This window comes from Nomascus leucogenys, chromosome 4, assembly GCF_006542625.1.
Source record: "Nomascus leucogenys isolate Asia chromosome 4, Asia_NLE_v1, whole genome shotgun sequence".
NCBI lineage: Eukaryota > Metazoa > Chordata > Mammalia > Primates > Hylobatidae > Nomascus > Nomascus leucogenys.
The window spans coordinates 132,284,505-132,307,268 of NC_044384.1; the positions used below are offsets into that span (position 1 = coordinate 132,284,505).

At 45.3% G+C, this 22,764-nt stretch overlaps 1 protein-coding gene across 5 annotated transcripts in view; it reads left to right on the top strand.

Moving 5' to 3' along the window:
* CSGALNACT1 (chondroitin sulfate N-acetylgalactosaminyltransferase 1) overlaps positions 1-13,377 on the top strand; it is a 355,242-nt gene extending 341,865 nt beyond the window's left edge. For all 5 annotated transcript variants that reach the window (XM_030812279.1, XM_030812281.1, XM_030812278.1 and 2 more), the window contains 2 exons: positions 9,031-9,112; positions 11,472-13,377. In XM_030812279.1, the coding sequence (XP_030668139.1) occupies positions 9,031-9,112; positions 11,472-11,761 (372 nt within the window). In that variant the 3' untranslated portion in view covers positions 11,762-13,377. The remainder of the gene's footprint in view (positions 1-9,030; positions 9,113-11,471) is intronic.
* Positions 13,378-22,764: the final 9,387 nt, after the last annotated feature.

Sequence of the window (22,764 nt, forward strand, 5' to 3'; positions counted from 1 at the left end):
CTGTGGGTAGCTCTGCCTCTTGCTAAGGCAAATCCATGCTTCATCCCACTGAGGACTCCTTAGGAGGGAGGAAGGACATCTGCTGTGGGAACCTGAAGACACGATGGCACCAGGCCTCTGATGCTTCCGTGCAATGGGAGAGTAAACTGATTTCCATTCAAAACGCATGTTCTGTGAAATTCTTTGAGGACTGTCTTTGTATGTAAGCTTCCAGAAATAGCAAAACCTGTTCTGTCCAGCCCCATCCTGTGCCTTTCATCCTCTCTCCCCGAGTTAACCTCTGGCAGCTGGTATTACGATATTTTCCGGAAAGTTTCAACTTTAGGGCGTCAGGTTGGACAATGTTCATGTCTTATATCCTAGCATGGCTTCATTTTGGGGTGCACCAGGCTTACTAATAATACAGTTCCCTTTTCCCCTAGTGGAATTGTAATACCACAGATACACTGTGTATCTGTTTTTGTAGTGTATCTATATCTGTGCTTTATACATAAAAACAGTAAGAGTTTTTCACGTCTTAAGAAGCAGTTTTCAGCTGGGTTTGGTGGCTCATGTCTTTAATTAGAGCGCTTTGGGAGGCCACGATGGGCGGATCACTTGAGGGCAGGAGTTAGAGACCAGCCTGGCCAATGTGTCAAAACCCATCTCTACTAAAAAATAAAAAATTAGGCTGGACTGGTGGCACACACCTATAGTCCCAGCTACTAGGCAGTATGAAAATTGCTTGAGCCTGGGAGGCAGAGGCTGTAGTGAGCCGAGATCACACCACTGCACTCCATCCTGGGTTGATGGAGTGAGACCCTGTCTCAAAGAAAAAAAAAAAGTGAGTTTTCATCTATAGTCATGTGTTAATTAACAATAGAGATATGTCGTGTAGCATCAGGCAGTTTCATCATTGTGTAAACATCATACAGTGCACTTATGCAAACCTGTATAACATAGCCAACTATACACGTAGGCTGTATGGTACAGGCTATTGCCCCTAGGTTACAAACCTGTACAGCATGTGACTGTCCTGAATACTACAGGCAACTGAAGCACAATGGTATTCAGTATCTAAACATTGAAAAGGCACAGGAAAAATATGGTGTAAAAGATTTTAAAAATGGTTCCCATGAATGGAGCTTGTAATACAGGACTAGAATTTGCTCTGGGTGAGTCAATGAGTGGATGGTGAGTGAATGTGAACCCCTGTGACATTACTGTCCACTACTGTGGACTTTCTAACCACTGTAGACTTAGGTGAGACTAAACTTATTTTTTAAAAGTTTTCCTTGGCGGGGTGTGGTGGCTCACACCTGTAATCCCAGCACTTTGGGAGGCCAAAGCAGGTGAATCACGATGTCAGGAGTTTGAGACCAGCCTGGCCAACATGATGAAACCCCATCTCTACTAAAAATACAAAAATTAGCTGGGCATGGTGGCATGTGCCTGTAATCCCAACTACTCCACAGGCTGAGGCAGGAGAATCGCTTAAAGCCGGGAGGCAGAGGTTGCAGTGAGCCGAGATCGTGCCACTGCACTCCAGCCTGGGCAACGGAACAAGACTGTCTCAGAAAAAAAAAAAAAAAGTTTTCATTTCTTTAATAATAAGTTAACCTGTTAACCTTGCCTTCTGGATGATCAGTATCTTATATGCAGCCTGTTGTTGATGGAAATGTCATTAAGCAGCACACAAGTTACAAGAAAATGTTTTTAAATCTTTCACATCAGATTTTTCCTGTAGCTTTTCTGTGTTCAGATACACAAATACCATTGTGTTACAATTGCCTATGCTTCCAGTTGCATGGTTAAGCAGCACATATCACCCTCATTGACAGAGAAACTTCTTGTTTCCTTTCCTGGAGTTCTAAGCTTCTCATTGGATTGAAAGGGAAACAAGATAAAGGATTTATTTTCTTTCAGCCAATCAAAGTTAAAGTTCCTTTGGTTTTAAGTAATGTGTTGTTTTGCATTTGACATAGAGTGTGATTAATATTTCCACTTCAAACTCATAAAGACCTTATTTGCTTGCAAGGAATTGTTTTCGTTTTACAATCCAAAGGATTTTTCCTTTTATTATTCCTGCAGAGGAGGAGTTGCGAAGGAAATTAGAGGCACCGTGCAGTTAGGCAAGTTTCTCACATCCTCAGAATTAGTGGTGAAAGCAGAAACCACTCAGATTCCCTGTGTCCATTGCCAGAGGCTGTGAATGATCCTGCAGCCTCTGACATTTACTTCCAAACGCAATTTTGACCTTGCCTAGACCACGGAAGTCTGATATTTTAGAGTTCAGTATTTATGACTAGTTTGGTGAAACAGCAATTCTCTTTGAGATGAAGGACTCCCCCTTCCCAAAAGAAGAGTATGATTATGTTTTTTACCGGACAAACCAGTTCTTGAGCGCTCGCTGCCTACGGAGGACTGGCCTAGGTGCCAGTGGAGAAGTCAGAAGAAATGAAACACTTTCATTTACTTGGTAGTAATTTGTGAGAGTGTTTCGTTCACTTTCTTCTTTTTATAGAGGTGGACTGGCTTGTTCAGGATTGCACAGCTAGCTAGTGGCGCAGAGCTCAGGGCAAAATCGGGATTTCCTTCTATCAGTACAGAGGGAAGAGATTTGCTTAGGATCTAGATGAGAACTGATATATGAAGGAAAAGTCTTGACAAGAATTCCAAAGGAGAACATGAAACTATAGAAAGTAATAGAATGGAGATGGATTATTTAGGTGATGAGAAGGTGTAAAATTAAAAGTAATGGTTGGAGATGGATCAATTAAGTAATGACTTCCCACTGAGGGTACGTTCTGACTCAGTCTTGAAAGAGATGCTACCTATATATATTAATTACTACATCCTTGATAGCCTTCTTGGAATACATCAGTATCAAAGATAAAGGGAGAACAGAGATCCGGAATGCTGCTCTAATGAAAGTTAGTTTTGCACACAAAGGACAATCTTTACTAGCAGCCTTTGAAATAGGATCACATTAGTCAGTGTATGTTATTCCTTCTCGTGACTGTTGCCACTGTCATTTGATAGTGTTTTGTCTGCAGACAAAAGCAAGAAACCACATTTATGATTGTGTATGTGTGTGTGTGTGTGTGTGTTTGTGTGTACTTCGACTACTGTTTTTCCCCTGTGTGTATAGACCATTAGTAATTCATATTAAGTGAAACTATGGGATTTTATACTAATGTTTAAATTTTTTAGTTTAAACCATGAGATAAAACTTGCTGGTGCTTTAATGTAGAAACAGTTCACTGAGAAAGGAATGACTATAATTTAAACAAACATTAACTTTAGACGTTTCACATTCCTGGTTCAAGCTTTGCCAGTTCCCGTTTAGGTCACTGCAGGAGCCTCCTACCACTTCTATCTTTAGCGTCCTTCCCTCCCCTAGACTCCGCTTTTTTGTTCACCCTCTGCCAGAGATAGGTTTCTAAATCACAGATTCATTCAGTTTTTTAAGAAATCTTTTTTGGCACAGAGCCAGAGATGTGCTGGTAAATATTTAACAACCTGCTCTCTGAAAAGGGGGTGCAGGAGAAAGACCTGATTTATAGCATTTGCCAATTTCCGTGGTGTAAATACTCCCACCATGGCCTATTTCAGGCTACCAGCATGACATCACTGAACACAGGGTTGGGAAGAGATTTGCGCAATCCTTGTGAGCTGGTGCAAGCTGGCTCCAGCACAGCACTGCAAGCCCCGAGTCCCTGTTGGGATTCGTTGTCCTCCACAGACCAACTCTCAAATGGATGCAGAGAAAATATCTGTAAACCCCAGAACCTGGCACGTGGTACCAGCTCCGCAGTCACCCAAGCCAGCCTTGTTGCCAGGTGAGCACACCTGCTCAGTCTCCCTGGCTTTCTCTGCTCCTCAAGGCCACCTCCTTACCATTTGTAACGCCGACGGCATCCGACGCACACATCTTAGTCTGCGATGCTGTCTTACCCGTCAGTTAAATCTGATGATTTTGTGATACAGTTCAGTGTACGCATAGCGTGCTGGCTTCTGTCCTTGCCCTCTCTCTGGTCACACCCTTAACCTCTCTACCTCCCTTCAGAAAGTATTTTACCATTCCAGTTCAGTTGAAACCTTTTTGTAAATTGCCAAATGAGCATGGCACATCCTATGCATCCTTGCATTCTGTTTTTATTTATTCAGGAAACATACATCTGCTGAATACTAAAATTAATGTGAACAGATGCCATTTATGGAGCCTTTCCAGAAGCCAGTCTGGTGCCCACATTATCTCACGTAATATTCAATAAGGGGAAGAGGTGCTATCACTCTCATTTCACAGATGAGGAACTAAGGGCCAGGTGCCCGCAGCGGCTAAGTGGCAGGGGTGGGAACTCGAGTGCCACACCATGTGACTGCACCTGGGCTGAGGATGCTGGGCAACAGGGGATACATCCTTTGTCCTCAGAGCGCTTCGTGGGGGCAACGAGGGCATTTAGTTGTAGATGATAGGTTCATGGAAATGGCAGAACCTGGATGACTCCTTGTCTAGCATGATTCCCTTGAAGACACAATGTGTTTTACATGCAAACACCTAGAGAAGACTTACAGGAAATTGTGAATAAGTGCAAATACATCTGGGAGGAGATGGCCTTTGAGTGTGTTCTTAATTGAGTCTTCTAAAGCTGTGGCTCTAGGATACCTTATTTCTCAAGACGTGGAGCTGTCCCCAGAGTCTTAGAATTGTTCTGGGCTTGGCAACATTGGCTGAGTGGTCTTGGGAGAGTCATTGTGTCTTCATACCAAGAAGCCACAAGAAGAGGGCATGCAGCCCTCCTGACACCCTGTGCAGCATGATCACTGAGCCCTCAGGGCCCACATGATAAGGAATGGACAGCCCGGGCAGGGGGCCCCCAGCCTGGACACAGACGTTCTCATAGCTCAGGGAGTCTGCTCCTCCCAGGTCAGAAACTGCTACGTAATTGACATGACCCGGTGCAAGATGAAAATGTGAGCCTCTGTTCAAAAAGTATTACAAATTTCATGACAGTGACAGCAGGCCTTGGGGCCTTCCATGTATGGGGGCCCTGTGCAGCTGCGTGGGTCACTTTGTAAGCCGGCCCTGCTCATGGGCGTTGCTGTGAATGCAAGGTAGAGCAGACACAGCCTCAGTGCTGGGGAGACTCTGATTGAGAAGAGGCGCTCTGCCTGAGTAGTTGCTGTTTATTTTATTTTAGGGTCCAGATTGCTTCATGGGCAAGTGGCCAAGTCAGCACCATTAAACCAGACAGGCACTGACCGCGGCCCCAGCTCACATGCAGCTGCAGGGCGGCTGCCTTCCCACATCTTTGGGGAGAGATGCTGATTTGTGCTTTGTGTTTTGGTCCTAATAGAAAATAATCATCCCTGTCACGTGAATTGTCCGCAGAGCTGTGGCTCTGGAAACTTCCTGTGAGAGAGCAGGGCTGACAGCTGTCCTTTTGTGGTATATTCCTGCCCTGCAGTGCTCTCCTGGGATCTCAGGTGGGGAGGGAGCGGGTACTGCGGAGAGAGTTGAGAGGAGGCCAGCTATCAGAGGACATTTTAGAAAATGAGGAGAGCAGGCTGGGTGCGGTGGCTCATGCCTGTAATCCCAGTACTTTAGGAGGCTGAGGCAGGTGGATCACCTAAGATTAGGAATTCAAGACCAGCCTGGCCAACATGGCAAGACCCCTTCTTTACTAAAAATATAAAAAATGTAGCTGGGCATGGTGATGCGTGCCTGTAATCCCAGCTACTCGGGAGGCTGAGGCATGAGAATTGCTTGAACCCAGGAGGTGGAGGTTGCAGTGAGCTGAGGTCACACCACTGCACTCCAGCCTGGGCAACAGGGCAAGACTCCATCAAAAAAAAAAAAAAAGTGGGGGAAGATAGCACTTGAAAACAGATCAGTGAAATCCAGAACAGGAGGAAGAGTTGTTTTTCTTTTAAAGTCTCCTCTTTATCTTAGGGTTCCTTCCTCCTCTATTGCAGCAGACATCATTTGTGCATCACTTGTCAATGCTTGAAGAGAATGGTGGAGCTTCTCACACTTGCAGCAAAGTTTCTAAGAAGTCACGCACTCCACCTTAGACCCCAGGGAGGTGAAAACATTTTTGTCTCTTGGTCCAGAGCCACAGAATTCTGAGAGGTTTTCACCACTGCATTTCCCAGGCCTTTGCTGGACCACTTGCTGGCAAGCATCTTGCGACATGTCTGTTTCCACTGGCTTGGAACAATCTCTGCCCTAGGGACTGCTCTTGGTTCATTCATTGAGGAGGTATTTACTGAGTACCTGCTGTGTGCTGGACAGTGTTCTGTGTCCTGGAGATGTAGCCATGAACAAGAACAAGCCCTGAACTTACATTCACCAGGGCTGGTGACTGCAGACAGTCAGCAAACAGGGAAGCAGATGCATCAACAGGATCATTTCAGAAGCCAGAATTGTTACAGAGAAAATAAACCAGGGATCCAGTGCAGCAAGTGGCCTTAGGATGGCAGGTGCATAACACGGGCCAGGAGGGTCAGGACGACCACTCTGAATAGTGACATTGGAGCACAGCTTAGTGGTGTGTGGGGAAAGGGTGACCCAGGCAGGAGAGACGGCAAGTATCTGGCCTTGGAGACCTGTGAGCATGGAGAATCCAAGTGGGAGAAAATGGGCCTTATACAGGGCAGAAGGATAAGAAGAAATGAGATGGCTGACGATTAGGGAACCCTTGCAGGGCTTCACGTGGGAACGTGATGTAATCGGATGTGTGCTTGAGGGCACACACTCCCGCCAGACTGCCACTGAGCGCATCCTTCCAGTTAGGGACCCAGCACAGCTGTGGGTGATGGAACCTGAGCTAAGGGAACTCCGTCTTGCCCTGTAATTACATGCTGTGGGCATGACCAAATGAGTCTCCACAAAGGGCTAAATTTCGACAAGCTCTTCAGATAGTGGCTTTTTGTGGCTTGCCAACTTCCAAACTGACTTTAATAAATGTTTACACAGCTCACTTCCCACCTTATAAGCCAGACTGCCTCCATCACGCTGTTCCCATGTGAGGGTCACCCTTCACCTTGTTCAACCTTGAAAGGCCCTACGTGAATGCAGCCCAGAGTCTCTGGATGCCTCCCTCTTGTCTTCCTTCCCAAGGCTTGGCCAGTTTTTTTCCTGTTTGGAGCGTTTCTTTTTAAATTCCATGTGAACCTCAGCGAAATATTTGAAGATTGGATACTGGCACTTCTCTTTGACTCCATTTTTACCCATAAGCTTAGGGAATTTGTCTGGTTTGCCAGCAGAAGGAGTATTAGTCCATTTGCTGCAATGGAAACCGTGTACCTGGTAAGGCGGGGATGGAACAAAGTCCATTTTTTAAAAAATTACTCCATGGAGACTTTTCTAGACTTTGCTGCCTTGCAAAATCTTTCCATTTGATACTAATGAAATTGACTTGTCATTTGGGAGATACTGTATAACAGTCCTGTATTCTGAAGTAGAACTGGAGAATACTTGCTGGGGACAACTTTAACCAACAGAAACTCTCTTGGTCCTACTTTCCTTGGGCAGTCCTGATGCTTGCAGGAGAGGGTGGCAGCAGGTCCCCCTTCCCTGTGGAATGTTAAGTGACATGGTGGAAGTGACATCTACCTGTAGATTGTAGTGAAAGTAAGACAGTTTCATACGTTACAGAGTTAAAGAACGTTTAAGATTCATCAGCCCTTCTGCAAGCCACTTATCAAATATAATTAGCCTGTGGTGAAACTTCAGGAAGGGGGACGATGTGATAAACACTTGGATGTGAAAGCTGAAAGACAACTAAGGGATGAGCGAATTTAAGCCCCTTGTTTCATAAGGAAAAAAAAATAGATGCATGAAGAAGTGAAGGAGCCTGCCTGAAGTGAAAAAGCCAGCCAGTGGTCACATTGGGCCAAGACTCTGATGCTTCTCCCCCGTCACATACCATTTCTAATTAGCGATGAACAGAACCAGATGTCCCCACCAAAATCCATAGAAATCCAAGTGGGGAAAGAGGAACCTGCTGCCGCCCTCTCTCCCTTTCCCCAGAGGACAGGATGCGGGCATGTCCTTTCACCTAAGCACCTACATTAACTGCAAGAATGAATTATGAAAAATAACTAAGATCTCAAAACTGTTCCCAGAGTTCTCTCAGCTGAATATGTGTGTGTGTGTGTGTGTGTCTGTCTATACATATATATGTATGTATATATATATGTGTATGTGTGTGTGTGTGTATATATATATATATATATGTACACATGCAGTTTTAAAAAGCCTTGCTGTTTCAGCAAATACATTGGAAATTTTACTTGCAGAGTAAGAGACTGGGCAGTGCCTAGATGGCCTCTCTGCAGCCCTGCAGGCTGGCACCACGGTAGATGCTTTTGGGAGCAGTTTGGTTTTAAAATACTGTGAAGATGAATGGACAGAGTCTTTCTTCAGAAGCTGGACTTCTAGTGCCCTTTTCCTCAGCAAGCAAGAGTTAGCAGAGTTGGAGAGCTGGTAACATACTGAAGTCTCTCACATATTTCTTTTTATTCCCCAAGGGAGTCCTGTGTGTGGACCGTGCCAGGGCAGCTGAATTCCGAGTTGTTCTCTATCCCTTTTCTCAACTTCCTGAGCCCTTTGTTGGCTTGCTGCCCAGGCTTGTGTGAGGGGCCCAAGCCTCCGATTCTCACTGGCACTGGTGTGGGGCCAGGCACGTAGGTGGCTTTTCCACGGCACTGCTCAAAAACTGGCTCTCCCGGTTTTTGTTTTTGATTGTGTGCGTGTGTGTGTGTGTGTGTGTGTGTGTGTGTGTGTGTGTTTTCATACCTATGCCCTAGAAACATTCCAGCCTAAGGTGCCAAAAATCACAAGGCCTTGTTTTGGGACTGGTGTGTGTACTGTCTTCCTGACTGTCTGCAAGGACTGAAATCCATCTGCGTTTCCTGCCCCACTGGAGGCTGTTTATCAGTAATGGGATGGGCTCCACACTCCACGGTCGCTCACAGGAGTTTGTGAAGACTATTTTTGTCCACCCTAAACTTTCCCCTCAAATGACAGTGCTTTCCTTGTAGGTCATAAAGAAGGAAACTGGATTTTGGAGAGACTTTGGATTTGGGATGACGTGTCAGTATCGGTCGGACTTCATCAATATAGGTAGGACAAATCTGCATCTCTACTGCCACCCAGAGGCCACGGGCCCATGCAGGCCTTGAAGGAATCAAGTCGGGTTTCCAAGGAGCCTGGTGGGGAAGGTGGTACCATTGCCTTCAAAAAAAAAAAAAAAAAGCTATCACACACTAGGCACGGTGGCTCACACCTGTAATCCCAGTGCTTTGGGAGGCTGGAGGAGAGAGGATCACTTGAGACCAGGAGTTCAAGACCAACTTGGACAACATAGCGATTCTCCTAAAGAGAATCACTACAAAAAACAAATGCTGTTCCTGATGTCCTAGACTCAGGGCTGGACCAAGAGGGGGCTTGGTAGTAGGTGGCATTTTAGCCCTTATGAGCTCCACAAGCACCTCTCAGTCACCCCAAATAAGAGACACAATTTGAGATTAAAGGCTACTTATTGCATCCAGGCAGCTTTGCAGCAAGTCTTCCAGTGCCTCCTCCCAGCAGGATCCTGGCCACTCTGCCGTCTCCTGTAGAACATCCTCAGCCCCCCCATAAGGGTATGAGGGAAATAGGGGAACTGGGAGGAAATACATACTTGAAAAGACCCACATTTTTCTCTGCTAACCTTCACAATTCCAGATGTCACTTTAAGCTCTGACTAAATGAGCAGTTGCTGCCAATACACACATACACACGCACACACACAATTCATATACACAAATGTCCACCTGCGCACACAGTTCATACACAAATATGCACATGCACATGCCTGTGGGTTTCTAGAGCACAGAGAGAAAAGGCCCTTGGGATCCAGGTGAGGAGACCAAGCCTGTCAAAGGCAAAGAGACCCTCCCAGGCCTCACAGCAGGTGAGAGGCAGAGTCAGGATGAGAATAGAGGCCTCCTGTCCCCCTTGGAAACGCCACCCCACCTTCCTATAGCAATACTGACTCTTGGATCTCAAAAGAAATAGAGTTGTGGATTATGCATGACCTGGGAATGAATGAACAGTCCGGAAACATTGATCTCAGGTGCAGGGGCTCAGCTGGGATGGAGTCAGGGGGACCGTGCCCTCAGGGTGGCATGGAGCGTTCCATCCCCAGGCTCCTTATGAGCTGCTGGTCTCACTGGCTTCTAGGCAACTCCCCGCTCAGGTCCAAGACCTAAAGCTACTCACTTTAAAATCAGGGATGAGGGGTAGCCCCAGGATTGTTTTGTTCAGAGATGACATGAACTACAAGGATTACAGAACCCCCAGGAAATCACCAGGTTAAAGATTAAAAAAAAATAATAAAAAGTTGAAGTCAAGTCCTGTTGGCAGGAGCAGAGCACCCAGGATGCCGGTCTCTGAGTGGTGGGTGTCCTGCAGAGTCAGCAACTAACAGCAGGTGGTCTTGGACATCTCTGAGAGAATTATTCCTAAATGGTTATGTGCAAATCAGCTTTCCAAAAAGGACATTTAAAAATTTTCTAGGCTGAGCATGGTGGCTCATGCCTGTAATCCCAGAGTGGGGCAGATCACTTGAGGCCAGGAGTTCAAGACCAACCTGGCCAAAATGTTGAAACCCCATCTCTACTAAAAATACAAAAGTTATCCAGGCATGGTGACATGTGCCTGTAGTCCCAGCTACTTGGGAGGCTGAGGCAGGAGAATCACTTGAACGCAGTAGGTGGAGATTGCAGAGCCGAGAGGCACTGCAAGCCCCTCGTTTCTTCTCTGTTTGCAGTGGCAGGAGAAGGCCACCTCCTAACAGAAGCACAAGAATTTGCATTCAGAGGTTTCAAGCTGAAAAGTGGGGATGCTGTAGAAGCTCTTTTTTTTTTTTTTTTTTTTTTTTTTTACAAAACCTCTATTTTTAATTATTATGGGTATGTTTATGGGGTACATGTGATGTTTTGATACAGGCATACAATATGTAATCATTACATCAGGGTCATTGGAGGTATCCATCATTTCAAATATTTATCATATGTATCAGTCTTCTAGCTATTTTTAAATATACAATAAATTGTTAACAATAGCTAATTCATAATCACAATAAGTCTGTCAGTAATAATGCTACCGAATACTAGATCTTATTTTTGTACCCGTTAACCACAAGGCTGGGGCTGTTCATTAGCATTGCTGATAACTCTTGAATGCAGGCAAATGCTTGGAATTTTCTTGGAGGTCCTGTCGTCTGAAGAAGTTGGTGCTGTCCGCCATGAAAGTCGTCTTTGTTGGGGAATTCTCGGGGCCTCTGACCCAGGTGGACACCCTCATACCTCGGAGGGGTGGTGGTGAAGCCCGCATACCCCCCCAATCATGTCTTAATGAAAAGTTTGTGCTTGCTGCAACTCAGGGAAGCAAAACAGATCAGTGCAGTGTGATTCAGCAGTGTGTTCTGTCCCGACAGGTGGATTCGATCTGGACATCAAAGGCTGGGGCGGAGAGGATGTGCACCTTTATCGCAAGTATCTCCACAGCAACCTCATAGTGGTGCGGACGCCCGTGCGAGGACTCTTCCACCTCTGGCATGAGAAGCGCTGCGTGGACGAGCTGACCCCCGAGCAGTACAAGATGTGCATGCAGTCCAAGGCCATGAACGAGGCATCCCACGGCCAGCTGGGCATGCTGGTGTTCAGGCACGAGATAGAGGCTCACCTTCGAAAACAGAAACAGAAGACAAGTAGCAAAAAAACATGAACTCCCAGAGACAGACTGTGGGAGACACTTTTTCTTTCCTTTTGCAATTACTGAAAGTGGCTGCAACAGAGAAAAGACTTCCATAAAGGACGACAAAAGAATTGGACTGATGGGTCAGAGACGAGAGAGCCTCCGATTTCTCTGTGTTGGGCTTTTCACAACAGAAATCAAAATCTCCACTTTGCCTGCAAAAGTAGCCCAGTTGCACCCTGTGAAGTGTCTGACAAAGGCAGAATGCTTGTGAGATTATAAACCTAATGGTGTGGAGGTTTTGATGGTGTTTACAACAAACTGAGTCCTATTGTTTTGTGTGCTCATTGAAATATTCACGATTTAAGAGCAGTTTTGTAAAAAGTTCATTAGCATGAAAGGCAAGCATATTTCTCCTCATATGAATGAGGCTATCAGCAGGGCTCTAGTTTCTAGGAATGCTAAAATATCAGAAGGCAGGAGAGGAGATAGGCGTATTATGAGCCTAGTGAGTACATTAAGTAAAATCAAATGGACCAGAAAAGAAAAGAAACCGTAAATATCGTGTCATTTTTTTCCCAAGATTAACCCAAAATAATCTGCTTATCTTTTTGGTTGTCCTTTTAACTGTCTCCGTTTGTTTCTTTTATTTAAAAATGCACTTTTTTTCGCTTGTGAGTTATAGTCTGCTTATTTAATTACCACTTTGCAAGCCTTACAAGAGAGCACAAGTTAGCCTACGTTTTTACGTTTTTTAAGAAGATACTTTGAGATGCATTATGAGAACTTTCAGTTCAAAGCATCAAACTGATCCCATATCCAAGGACATGCCAAATGCTGATTCTGTCAGGCACTGAATGTCAGGCATTGAGACATAGGGAAGGAATGGTTTGTACTAATACAGACGTACAGATACTTTATCTGAAGAGTATTTTCGAAGAGGAGCAACCAAACACTGGAGGAAAAGAAATGACACTTTGTCCTTTACAGAAAAGGAAACTCGTTCAGACTGGTGATACTGTGATGTAGCTAAAGTCAGAAACCACATTTTCTCCTCAGAAGTAGGGACCACTTTCTTACCTGTTTAAATAAACCAAAGTATACCGTGTGAACCAAACAATCTCTTTTCAAAGCAGGGTGCTTCTCATAGCTTCTGGCTTCCATAAGAAGAAATGGAGAAAAATATATAGATATATTTTGTGAAAGATCAATCCATCTGCCAGAATCTAGTGGGATGGAAGTTTTTGCTACATGTTCATCCGCCCCAGGCCAGGTGGAAGTAACTTAATTATTTTTTAAATTAAGCAGTTCTACTCAATCACCAAGATGCTCTGAAAATTGCATTTTATTACCATTTCAAACTATTTTTTAAAAATAAATACAGTTAACATAAAGTGGTTTCTACATTCATGTGAAAATTATTAGCCAGCACCAGATGCATGAGCTAATTATCTCTTTGAGTCCTTGCCTTCTGTTTGCCCACAGTAAACTCATTGTTTAAAAGCTTCAAGAACATTCAAGCTGTTGGTGTGTTAAAAAACGCATTGTATTGATTTGTACTGGTAGTTTATAAACTTTAATTAAAACACAGGCCATGAATGGAAGGTGGTATTGCACAGCTAATAAAATACGATTTGTGGATATGACTGCTTTGTGGAGTAAGAATGCCATTTTGTTTAGTTTTTGGCAATAGTATATTGTGCATGGACCATGCTTTCTCAGCCTTGGCACTCCTGACACGTTAGACTAGATGACTCTTTGCTGTGGAGAGCTGTCTTCTATACTGTGGGATGTTTAACCACATCCCTAGCCTGTACCCACTAGAGGCCAGGAGCATCTCCCACCCCGTTTTGACAACCAGATTGTCTCCAGTCATGCTCAAATGTCCTTTGAGGGGAACTCAGCCCTGGTTAAGAACCACTGGGCTAGAGGGAGAAGAGAACCATAATGAAAAACCTGAATTATTAATACATTAACTTGTCTGTTTTCATTAGAGGAAACTGAGAAATGATTTCCAAGGCCCCTTTCAGCTCTGTGCTTAATACTGTCATGTGTGGCTGGGCACTGTGGCTAATGCCTGTAATCCCAGCATTTGGGGAGGCCAAGCTGGGAGGATCGCTTGAGCCTGGGAGTTTGAGACCAGCCCGGGCAACATAGTGAGACCCTGTCTCTACATATAATACAAAATTAGGTGTGGTGGTACACACCTGTAGTCCCAGATTCTCAGGAGGCTGAGGTGGGAGGATCACTTGAGTCCAGGAGGCCAAGGCTGCAGTGAGCCGTGATTGCACCACTGCACTCTAGCCTAGGTAACAGAGTGAGACCTGGTCTCAAATATATATATATTTTCATATGCTCTGATGATACTAGTAACTTCAGGGCATGTGTTTGGCCTCTCTCTGCTATGGTTCTGATGGTTTTGTGGTGAGTGACCTGCACGCTCTTGTCCATATCCTCCAAGCGTAAGAAGGATGCATTTCTAACAAGGCTGGCAGTGGCAATCCAATATTCTGACCGTGGAACTGGGCAGGTCTAAGAGTGTCACAGGTGGTCCCATCCAGGCTGCACTCTGTGGGCTCATCAGCCATTTTTGTACTTGTTTAAATTGCATATCACAGATGCCCAAGACAGTGGTGAAGAATTTTTTTCCTTTCCAACTTTTTAGGAGGTTCCTGTGCAGATTTGTTACATGGGTCAAATGTGTCTTGCAGGGGTCTGGTGTGCAGATTCTTCGGTCACCCAGGTAATAAGTGCAGTACGTGTTTTTCAATCCTCACCCTTCTCCCACAGTCCACCCTCAAGTAGGCCCTGGTGTCTTTTGTTCCCTTCTTTGTGTTCGTGGGTTCTTAGAATTTAGCTCCCACTTATAAGTGAGAACATGCAGTGTTTGGTTTTCTGTTCTTGTGTTAATTCGTTTAGGATAATAGTCTCCGGTTCCATCCATGTTGCTGCAAAAGACATAATTTTTTTCTTTTTTATGGCTGTGTAGTTAAGAATTGGGTTTTTTAAAGTTGTGGAGAGTAGCTGATGAGACGGAACAGCATAATATTAAACTATGGTATTTCTTTTTTAAAGCTTATTCAGGTAAAACAGTTTTATGAAAGGGTAGAGGCCCTCTTTAGCAACATGCTAGAGGAGAATACCCTCTTTGACTGCCCAAGACATAAAGAAAAGAAGGATTGTAGAAGGTCCCACGAAAACATCAGAATTAGGAGGCTGGAATTTAAACTTAGCAAAGGAAAGCAGTATCGGAACAGTGGCTTCAAGAACCCTGTCACATCGCACATCCTCAAGGATGCTGCTGAGGAAACAGTGAGTCTTGGGCTTGCCTAAGGCCCCTTCCAACTCTGCATGCTTTCTCTGTTCCTATCCCTAAATTGTCCAGTGACCAGCACAGGTTATCTTACTGAGTTGGGCTTTCTAATACACTGGAGGTCTCCTCCAGGCAGTGGTGTACCGGTACAGCCTCGTGGGAGCCAGTTTTAAGCATTTCTTCCCAGTACTCACTCCGTGTGTTGACAGGCTGGTAGCTTGAAATCCATCACGGTGGGAGTATTTGCACCATGGAAACTGGCAATTGGCCAATGCTACCAATCAGCCATCCTTACCACCCCGGGCCCCCAGGCCTGGGCCATTGTTAAATTATATCCACACATCATTGCCTCTAAGTGACATACCTGGGCTACCTGGGCTGTTTTTTCTGCAGTGATCTACTTCCTAGCCCTTCTTTGTACTTATAAATGTGATGAAGATCAGGCATAGGAAAATAGCTACCCAGAATCTAATTTTAGTAATGCTTTTGTTTCAGGAAAATCATCTTATCTAATTTTTTATAATCAAGGTTCAGCACAGTAGAGTAGTTGATATCATGGTTTTTCCAGCCAAACAAACTGGGTTCAGATTCCAGTTACTTTATTTGCAATTTACAGGATCTTAAAGGAGTTGCTAGATGTCTTCGTACCTTGATGTCCTCATTCAGGGTGATGGATTCAATCCTTGTATATCATGCAATTGTTTTTTTTTGTTTTTTTTTTTTTTTTTTTTTTTGAGACGGAGTCTCGCTCTGTCGCCCAGGCTGGAGTGCAGTGGCGCGATCTCGGTTCACTGCACGCTCCGCCTCCTGGGTTCACGCCATTCTCCTGCCTCAGCCTCTCCGAGTAGCTGGGACTACAGGCGCCCACCACCACGCCCGGCTAATTTTTTGTATTTTTAGTAGAGACGGGGTTTCACCATGGTCTCGATCTCCTGACCTCGTGATCCGCCTGCCTCGGCCTCCCAAAGTGCTGGGATTACAAGCGTGAGCCACCGCGCCCGGCTATGCAGTTGTTTTAAAGATTAAATGGGTTCATATGTATGAAGCACTTAGGACACATCAGGCACATGGTAGGTGTTTAGTTATTAGCATTCAGCACACAATTCCTCATGTACAACTGTGTATCTGGCAGTGTCTGTTAAGCTTCTTGGTATGCCCAGTGCTGCTTGGATATAATCAGACGGCTATTATAGGCAATACAGTAAAGATTATGAAGCCATCATGTACACTGTTGTTCTTTTTGTCATTGTCAAAACTTAATCTATCTGAAGGAGAAGGGTTACTAGGAGTGTGAAATTTAATGGGTAATTTCTACCTTACATTCCACGCTCAGTAATATGGAGTTGATACCCTCCTAGGCAGCTGGGAGACTTTACAGGTTTTCGAAGTCAGGAGCATAGCTAGGAAGCTTATGTTCATTACTCCAAACTTCTAAGCTAGATAATATCATTGCTTGGATTTTCCAGGTGCAGAGAATGAGCATCAGAAATGTTGAAGAGCTTGCCCAGAGATCCAGCCAGCAAATAGCCAGCTTCAGGGCTGATATGACCATCATTGTTCCTGACCATGACCTGTCACATGGCCAGCTCCAGATGGATTTGGAAGGTGTGCGGGAATGAGCTTTGGCCTAGGGTAAGTCGCCAGCCTGTTGTTTTTGATTCTCAGTTTCTCACCATTTCTCTGCTCTCTAGTCCCACCTGAGAAATCACGTAACAAGGGAAGAAAGCTTGGTAACACAGGGATCGAGGAAGAGCTAAGGCATCTGACCACCCCCTCCAGTCACTGTGCAATGACTGGCAGTGTTAGGACTCCATATGGGATCAAAGCCCTGGAATCTGGCTCTCATGCAGGATTCCAACATGTTACATTGAAAGAGTGATGGCCGGGTGTGGTGGCTCACGCCTGTAATCCCAACACTTTGGGAGGCCGAGGCAGGTGGATCATGAGATCAGGAGTTCAAGACCAGCCTGGCCAAGATGGTGAAACCCTGTCTCTACTAAAAATACAAAAGCGTTAGCCAGGCTTGGTGGTGGGTGCCTGTAATCTCAGCTACTTGGGAGGCTGAGGCAGAGAATTGCTTGAACCCGGGAGGCAGAGGTTGCTGTGAGCTGAGATCGTGCCACTGCACTCCAGCCTGGGTGACAGACTGAGACTCCATCTCAAAAACAAAGAAAAAAAAAAAAAGAAAAATGATTTGAGTAGGAGGGGATGGCAGGTGGGAATACTTGCTTTTTTAAAAAAAGACTTGATACTGTTTGTGAGAATTGCTGATTAGAGATAATGACCTTGGGCAGTTTCTTAGCAGGGCAGGGGTGTTTTACTCCCCACACACATCAAATGACTGGCAGCTTTGTGTGATCCATATTCTGATTAGCTTTATATTTTAATTCAAAGCTGTTTCTCCTGGCAGGGCTCCATCCTTTGCTGTTGCTGCCAAAAACTATGGGGATGGTGCCAGTTGGTTGGAGGGTTTTGACGGTAGTTTTTTCCAACACACAGAATATGTTCTTCCCTGTCAGCAGAGGTGCCTTTCAAACTGTGCATTACTGATGCTTTGAACATGCCCTCTGGAGTAGTCACCCCCAGTGTCTCCTCGGCTGTGTCTGGCATGTCTGCTACTCTAGCAGGAAGGTGGACAGAACCATAGGGAAGGAGAGGCAGGGTAGGGCCGCCTTGCGGGGAAGGTCACAGCTGGGAAGGGTGGCTGTTGCTCTGGGGAGAGAAGTAGGGCTGTGCTTCTTCATGACCCTTCTCCAGCCTCCACAGTCGCCCCAGGGACTCAGTGAGGGCCAGCCATCCATGGCAGCCTCTGTCTGGGACTTACCGAATGCCCTTCAGCCTGGGTGGGATGTGTGGTGAACTGGATTTATTCTTCATCAACCTGAGTCAGATACTTGAGCTTGAAATGAAGTGCAGCCCTGCCAGGCCACTTCCTCCACCTCCACTGTGATTCCCAAAGCTTCTACCCCCATTGCCAACTCACCCTGTCATTCCAGGGTTTCAAAACAGTAACAGTAAACATCACCTGGCCTGCTAGGATGTTAAAGTTCATTTGAAATGGTTTAAATAAGTCAATAAAAAAACAGGAAAACACCCAAATTAAGTTCAAAGAAAGGCTGAAGGAAAAGCTTATTTACATAACTTGTTTTTTCTTTATCAGCCTGGAATGAAGCTATGTCAAAATCACACCCCTGGCATGGGGGTCTGTTGGGAGCAGCAGGGAGCAGCCTGGTTGGTTGGGAAGCTTTTCTCAAGCACTGCCACACCATTGGGAGGGCACCCCTGCAGGGCAAGGCATTTGCCATTCTGTTTGGTTGTTGAGGTGCAGGCCCATGCAGGGCTCCCAGGATCTCCACGCCATTGGTGGGAAGATTTCAACAAGAAACATCCTTCCAATTGAAGAAAAGCCTAAGTTGATTTAGACAGAGGAAAACAGAATGTGGGGGAGCTTGTCTGGCATTGCTTGACCTAGCTGGGAGACAGGCAGAGTTCATCCCAAAGGGAGCTGGGTTTGTAATGTCTCTTGGTCTAAACGGGAGGCAAATACTTGGGGATTGTAATCAGGAATCCCAAGGCAACAGAGCTAGTTTGACAATGGCTGATTTGGGGGTAAAATCTGGTTACTGCTAATTTGGGGATTGTCAAAATCAGACATTAGAAAAAGCTCCTCTGTGCCACTTCAGCACAGCTCCTCTGTGCCTCTGTCAGCAGAGGTGCCTTTCAAACTGTGCATTAGTGATCCTTTGAACATGCCCTTTGGCGTAGTCACCCCCAGTGTCTCCTCAGCTGTGTCTGGCGTGTCTGCTATTCTAGCAAGAAGGTGGAGAGAACCATAGGGGAGGAGGGGCAGGGCAGCGCCGCCTTGGGGAACGTCACAGCCTGGGAAGGATGGGTGTTGCTCTGGGGAGAGAAGTAGGGCTGTGCTCCTTCAAGACCCTTTTCCAGCCTCCACAGTCGCCCCAGGGACTCAGTGAGGGCCAGCCATCCATGGCAGCCTCTGTCCAGGACTCACCGGGCACAGAGTGAGCTGATTCTCTGCAGGTCAGCTGGCAAATGAATGTATTGTGTGGTTGGTCATTATATCCCTTACTCTTCAGAAGTTTCCCCTTCCTTCTGAAAATTGATCTCAGAAATTCTAGGAAACAAGGGTGGGGGATAAACAGCCCGGTGGTCACATAAACTGAGTTGACAAAGGGGAAGGCTGGAGTGCAAGGATCCTGGCTTTGTTGGACTCACAATTCACTAGGTAAAGGAAAATGCAATTACCCAATTACTATTTGTGGAGAGCTGGCTTTCTTTTCTCTTTTTTTTTCTTTGTAAAGACAGGGTCTCACCCTGTCACCCAGGCTGGAGTGCATTGGTACAATCATAGCTCACTGCAGCCTGGAACTCTTAGGCTCAAGTGATCCTATGGCTTCAGCTTCCTGAGTAGCTGGGACTACAGGCACATGCCAACCGTACCTGGCTAATTTTTGTATTTTTTGTAGAGATGGGGTCTCACTATGTGGGCCAGGCTGGTCTCAAAATCCTGGGCTCAAACAGTCTTCCTGTCTCAGCTTCCCAAGGAGCAGGGATTTCAGGTATAAGCCACCATGCTGGGCCCATGGAGCGCTTTCTCTATGCCGGATATTTAACATATTTCTTTCCTAATCGTCAGAACCCAGGTGACTTTAGTAACGACTGTCTGAGAGATGAAACTGAAGCTCAGACAGGCTTAGTTACTGTTTTTCTTTAATGACTCCACACAGCTAGTTATGGTATAGCCAGGACCACACCCCAAACCTGCTGGGCCTGCTCTCTACTATATTAAGCAGCCTGATTATCAAATAATGTGCTTTTACCACAATTAAAACAGGGTACTTTTATCATTCAAGCTTCCTGACAATTGTCAGTCTGGGGAAGCGGTGGGAAGCCTAAAGATCCCTGCATAGGGAGAGAAGGTAGGATGGGAAGTAGCTAGAGATGTAAAAGTGGTACTAAAATCCACCTGGAGGGAGTGAAGTGCAGAATTAACACTGCAGAAAATTTAATCGCTGATGGGGAAAGGACAGATGTAAGAGCTCTCCTAAAATACAACAGAAAAGAAGGGAGAGATGAAAACAATGGGGGTGAGAATACCGAATGAAAAGCAAAGAAAAATCCAGTATTTGTAGCTATTCCCAAGGAAAAGAAAAACTAAATTCAAACAGATTATTTAAAGATACAGTCATTGAAAACGTATGCTCTAAAACAAAACAAAACAAACCCTGTGAATTGCAGCCTGAAAGGAAAGCATCTACCACGTTCTGGATAAATATGAAAGCAAAGAGGCCCCCATGGAAACATAACCATGCATAACCCATGCATTTGTGTCTTCTCTCTCACCAGATAGCAGGAGCCCCAAAATATGTATGTGTAGGCCATAAAACATGTTGGGACTCCAGTGCATTAAGAAAACTGCCTTTACAAAAGGTGGCAATTGCAAAACTTTAAGCCATCAAGTTTTCTTTTTTTAGTCTAAAAGCAGATTTCATGTCATATTAGCAAAGGATGCTTAATTCCGAAGCATTAGCTCAGATAGGCAATTTTGGGTGGAAATCTCCCGGACGTATTTTTGGTGACCTGACTGACCATTATCCACCTACTTTTTTCTTTCTCTGATCCTTTTTTTCCTAACTTGCCCTGTGTTTTCTCCATTTTTAGGGTAAGCTTTGTGCCAGAAAGCACCTTTTTTTTTTTAGATGGACTTTTGCTCTGTCGCCAGGCTGGAGTGCAGTGGTCTTGGCTCACTGCAACCTCCAACTCATTGCAACCTCTGACTCCCAAGCTATCTCCTGCCTCAGCCTCCTGAGTAGCTGGGATTACAGGCATGTGCCACCAAGCCCAGCTAATTTTTGTATTTTTTTTTTTTTTAGTAGACACGGGGTTTCACCCTGTTGGCCAGGATGGTCCCGATCTCCTGACCTCGTGATCCACCTGCCTTGGCCTCCCAAAATGCTGGGATTACAGGCATGAGCCACCGTGCCCAGCCAGAAAACACTTTCTGAGACTGCCTAGCACTGCTGGTGACACTCAGGGCCAAGCCACCTTCCTTGTGCATCCTACTGCAGGAGGGTAGGGCAGGAGGTCAGAAGCAGGGTCCTTGCAAGTAACCTGATGGGTCTGTGAGCATCTGGCAATACGGTGGCAGCCAGAAAATCTTACATGACTGTGGGAGGGAGATGCCAGAATTGTGGGAGAGAAGAATCTAGATGGGCAGGGAGTATTTGGCCACAGTCCCAGTGCGTCAGGGTCTGCAGAGCAGAGCCTCTAGGCTTGAGAACCAGGACAGTAACATGAAGGCAGCATTCCTAGACCCAGAAACCTTGCGCAGGCAGGTCAAGGAGCTGGGCTTGCAGAGGCAACAGGAGGAGGAGACCAGGGTCAGAGTTTGGACATCTTCACCTTAGACCATAACTCAGGGTAGATGTAGGCAGGACAGAGACCACAGCACAGCTTGGATGACAATTCAGGCCTCCTGAACCCCATTCAGTTGAATTCAGTTCTGAAATCTGTAAACCATTCTCCTTCCCTAAGAATTTCAAGTATCATTTGTGCCATCATATCATCCAACACTGGACAGTGTATTCCTCTATCAATCAATCAGCAACCAACAGGATAAACTAGTCCGGAACCCACATCTGCTTCCCTTTGTAATATTGGGTTAATTCGGTTGGGCAACTTCCTGTTTTCTAAATCTTCCTTTAATAGGATGTTGCTTTGTGTAGTTGTATCTGGATATGGCCACACTTATTTCCTACAAGATAAATGTAGGCACAGGGGGTATTGGATTTTTTTCCCCCCAACAACACGTAGTCTTGCTCTGTAGCCAAGACTGGACAGTGGCGTGATCTCGGCTCACTGCAACTTTTGCCTCCCAGGTTCAAGCAATTCTCCTGCCTCAGCCTCCTGAGTAGCTGAGATTACAGGTGCATGCCACTGTCCCCAGCTAATTTTTGTATTTTAAGTAGAGACGGAGTTTGACCATTTTGGCAAGGCTGGTCTTGAACTCCTGACTTCATGATCCACCCACTTTGGCCTCCCAAAGTGCTGGGATTGCAGGCATGAGCCACCGCACCTGGCCAGTACTGGAATCTTAACGTCTTCCTTATTATTAGTGACAAGGGGGTACTTTCCATCATTCCAGTGAGAAGCACTGGAACCTTAAAATTTAAGAATTGCATGAAAATATAAAGATAACCCAGTTAAATCATATTTTTTTTGTTGAGAAGCAAAAACAGGCTCAGGGATAAAATGTCCTGTCCAAGATTACACAGAAAATGGTGGGAAGAGATGAGAAGTTTCTCAATAATGCTATGATTGTTGAATCATAGGAACAAAAGCAAAGAGATAGATCCTTACAATAGTTTAATAATATAAACCACACGGAACATTTCAATAAAGAGTTAAACAATGATCTATGTTTAAAAGCTATCTCGACCTGGCATAGTATCTCACATCTGTAATCCTAGCACTTTCGGAGGTTGAGGCAGGAGGACTGCTTGAGGCCAGGAGTTCGAGGCTGAAATGAGGTATGATCTCACTACTGCCCTCCAGCCAGGGTGTCAGAGCAACACTGTCTCTAAAAATAATAATCCTCATCATCTTTCTCATTAGAATACACATGTCAACCATCCCCTTCTCTGGCTACATTTTACTGACCAGTGAGTGCTGTATGCAACCAACAAGCTTGTAACCACAC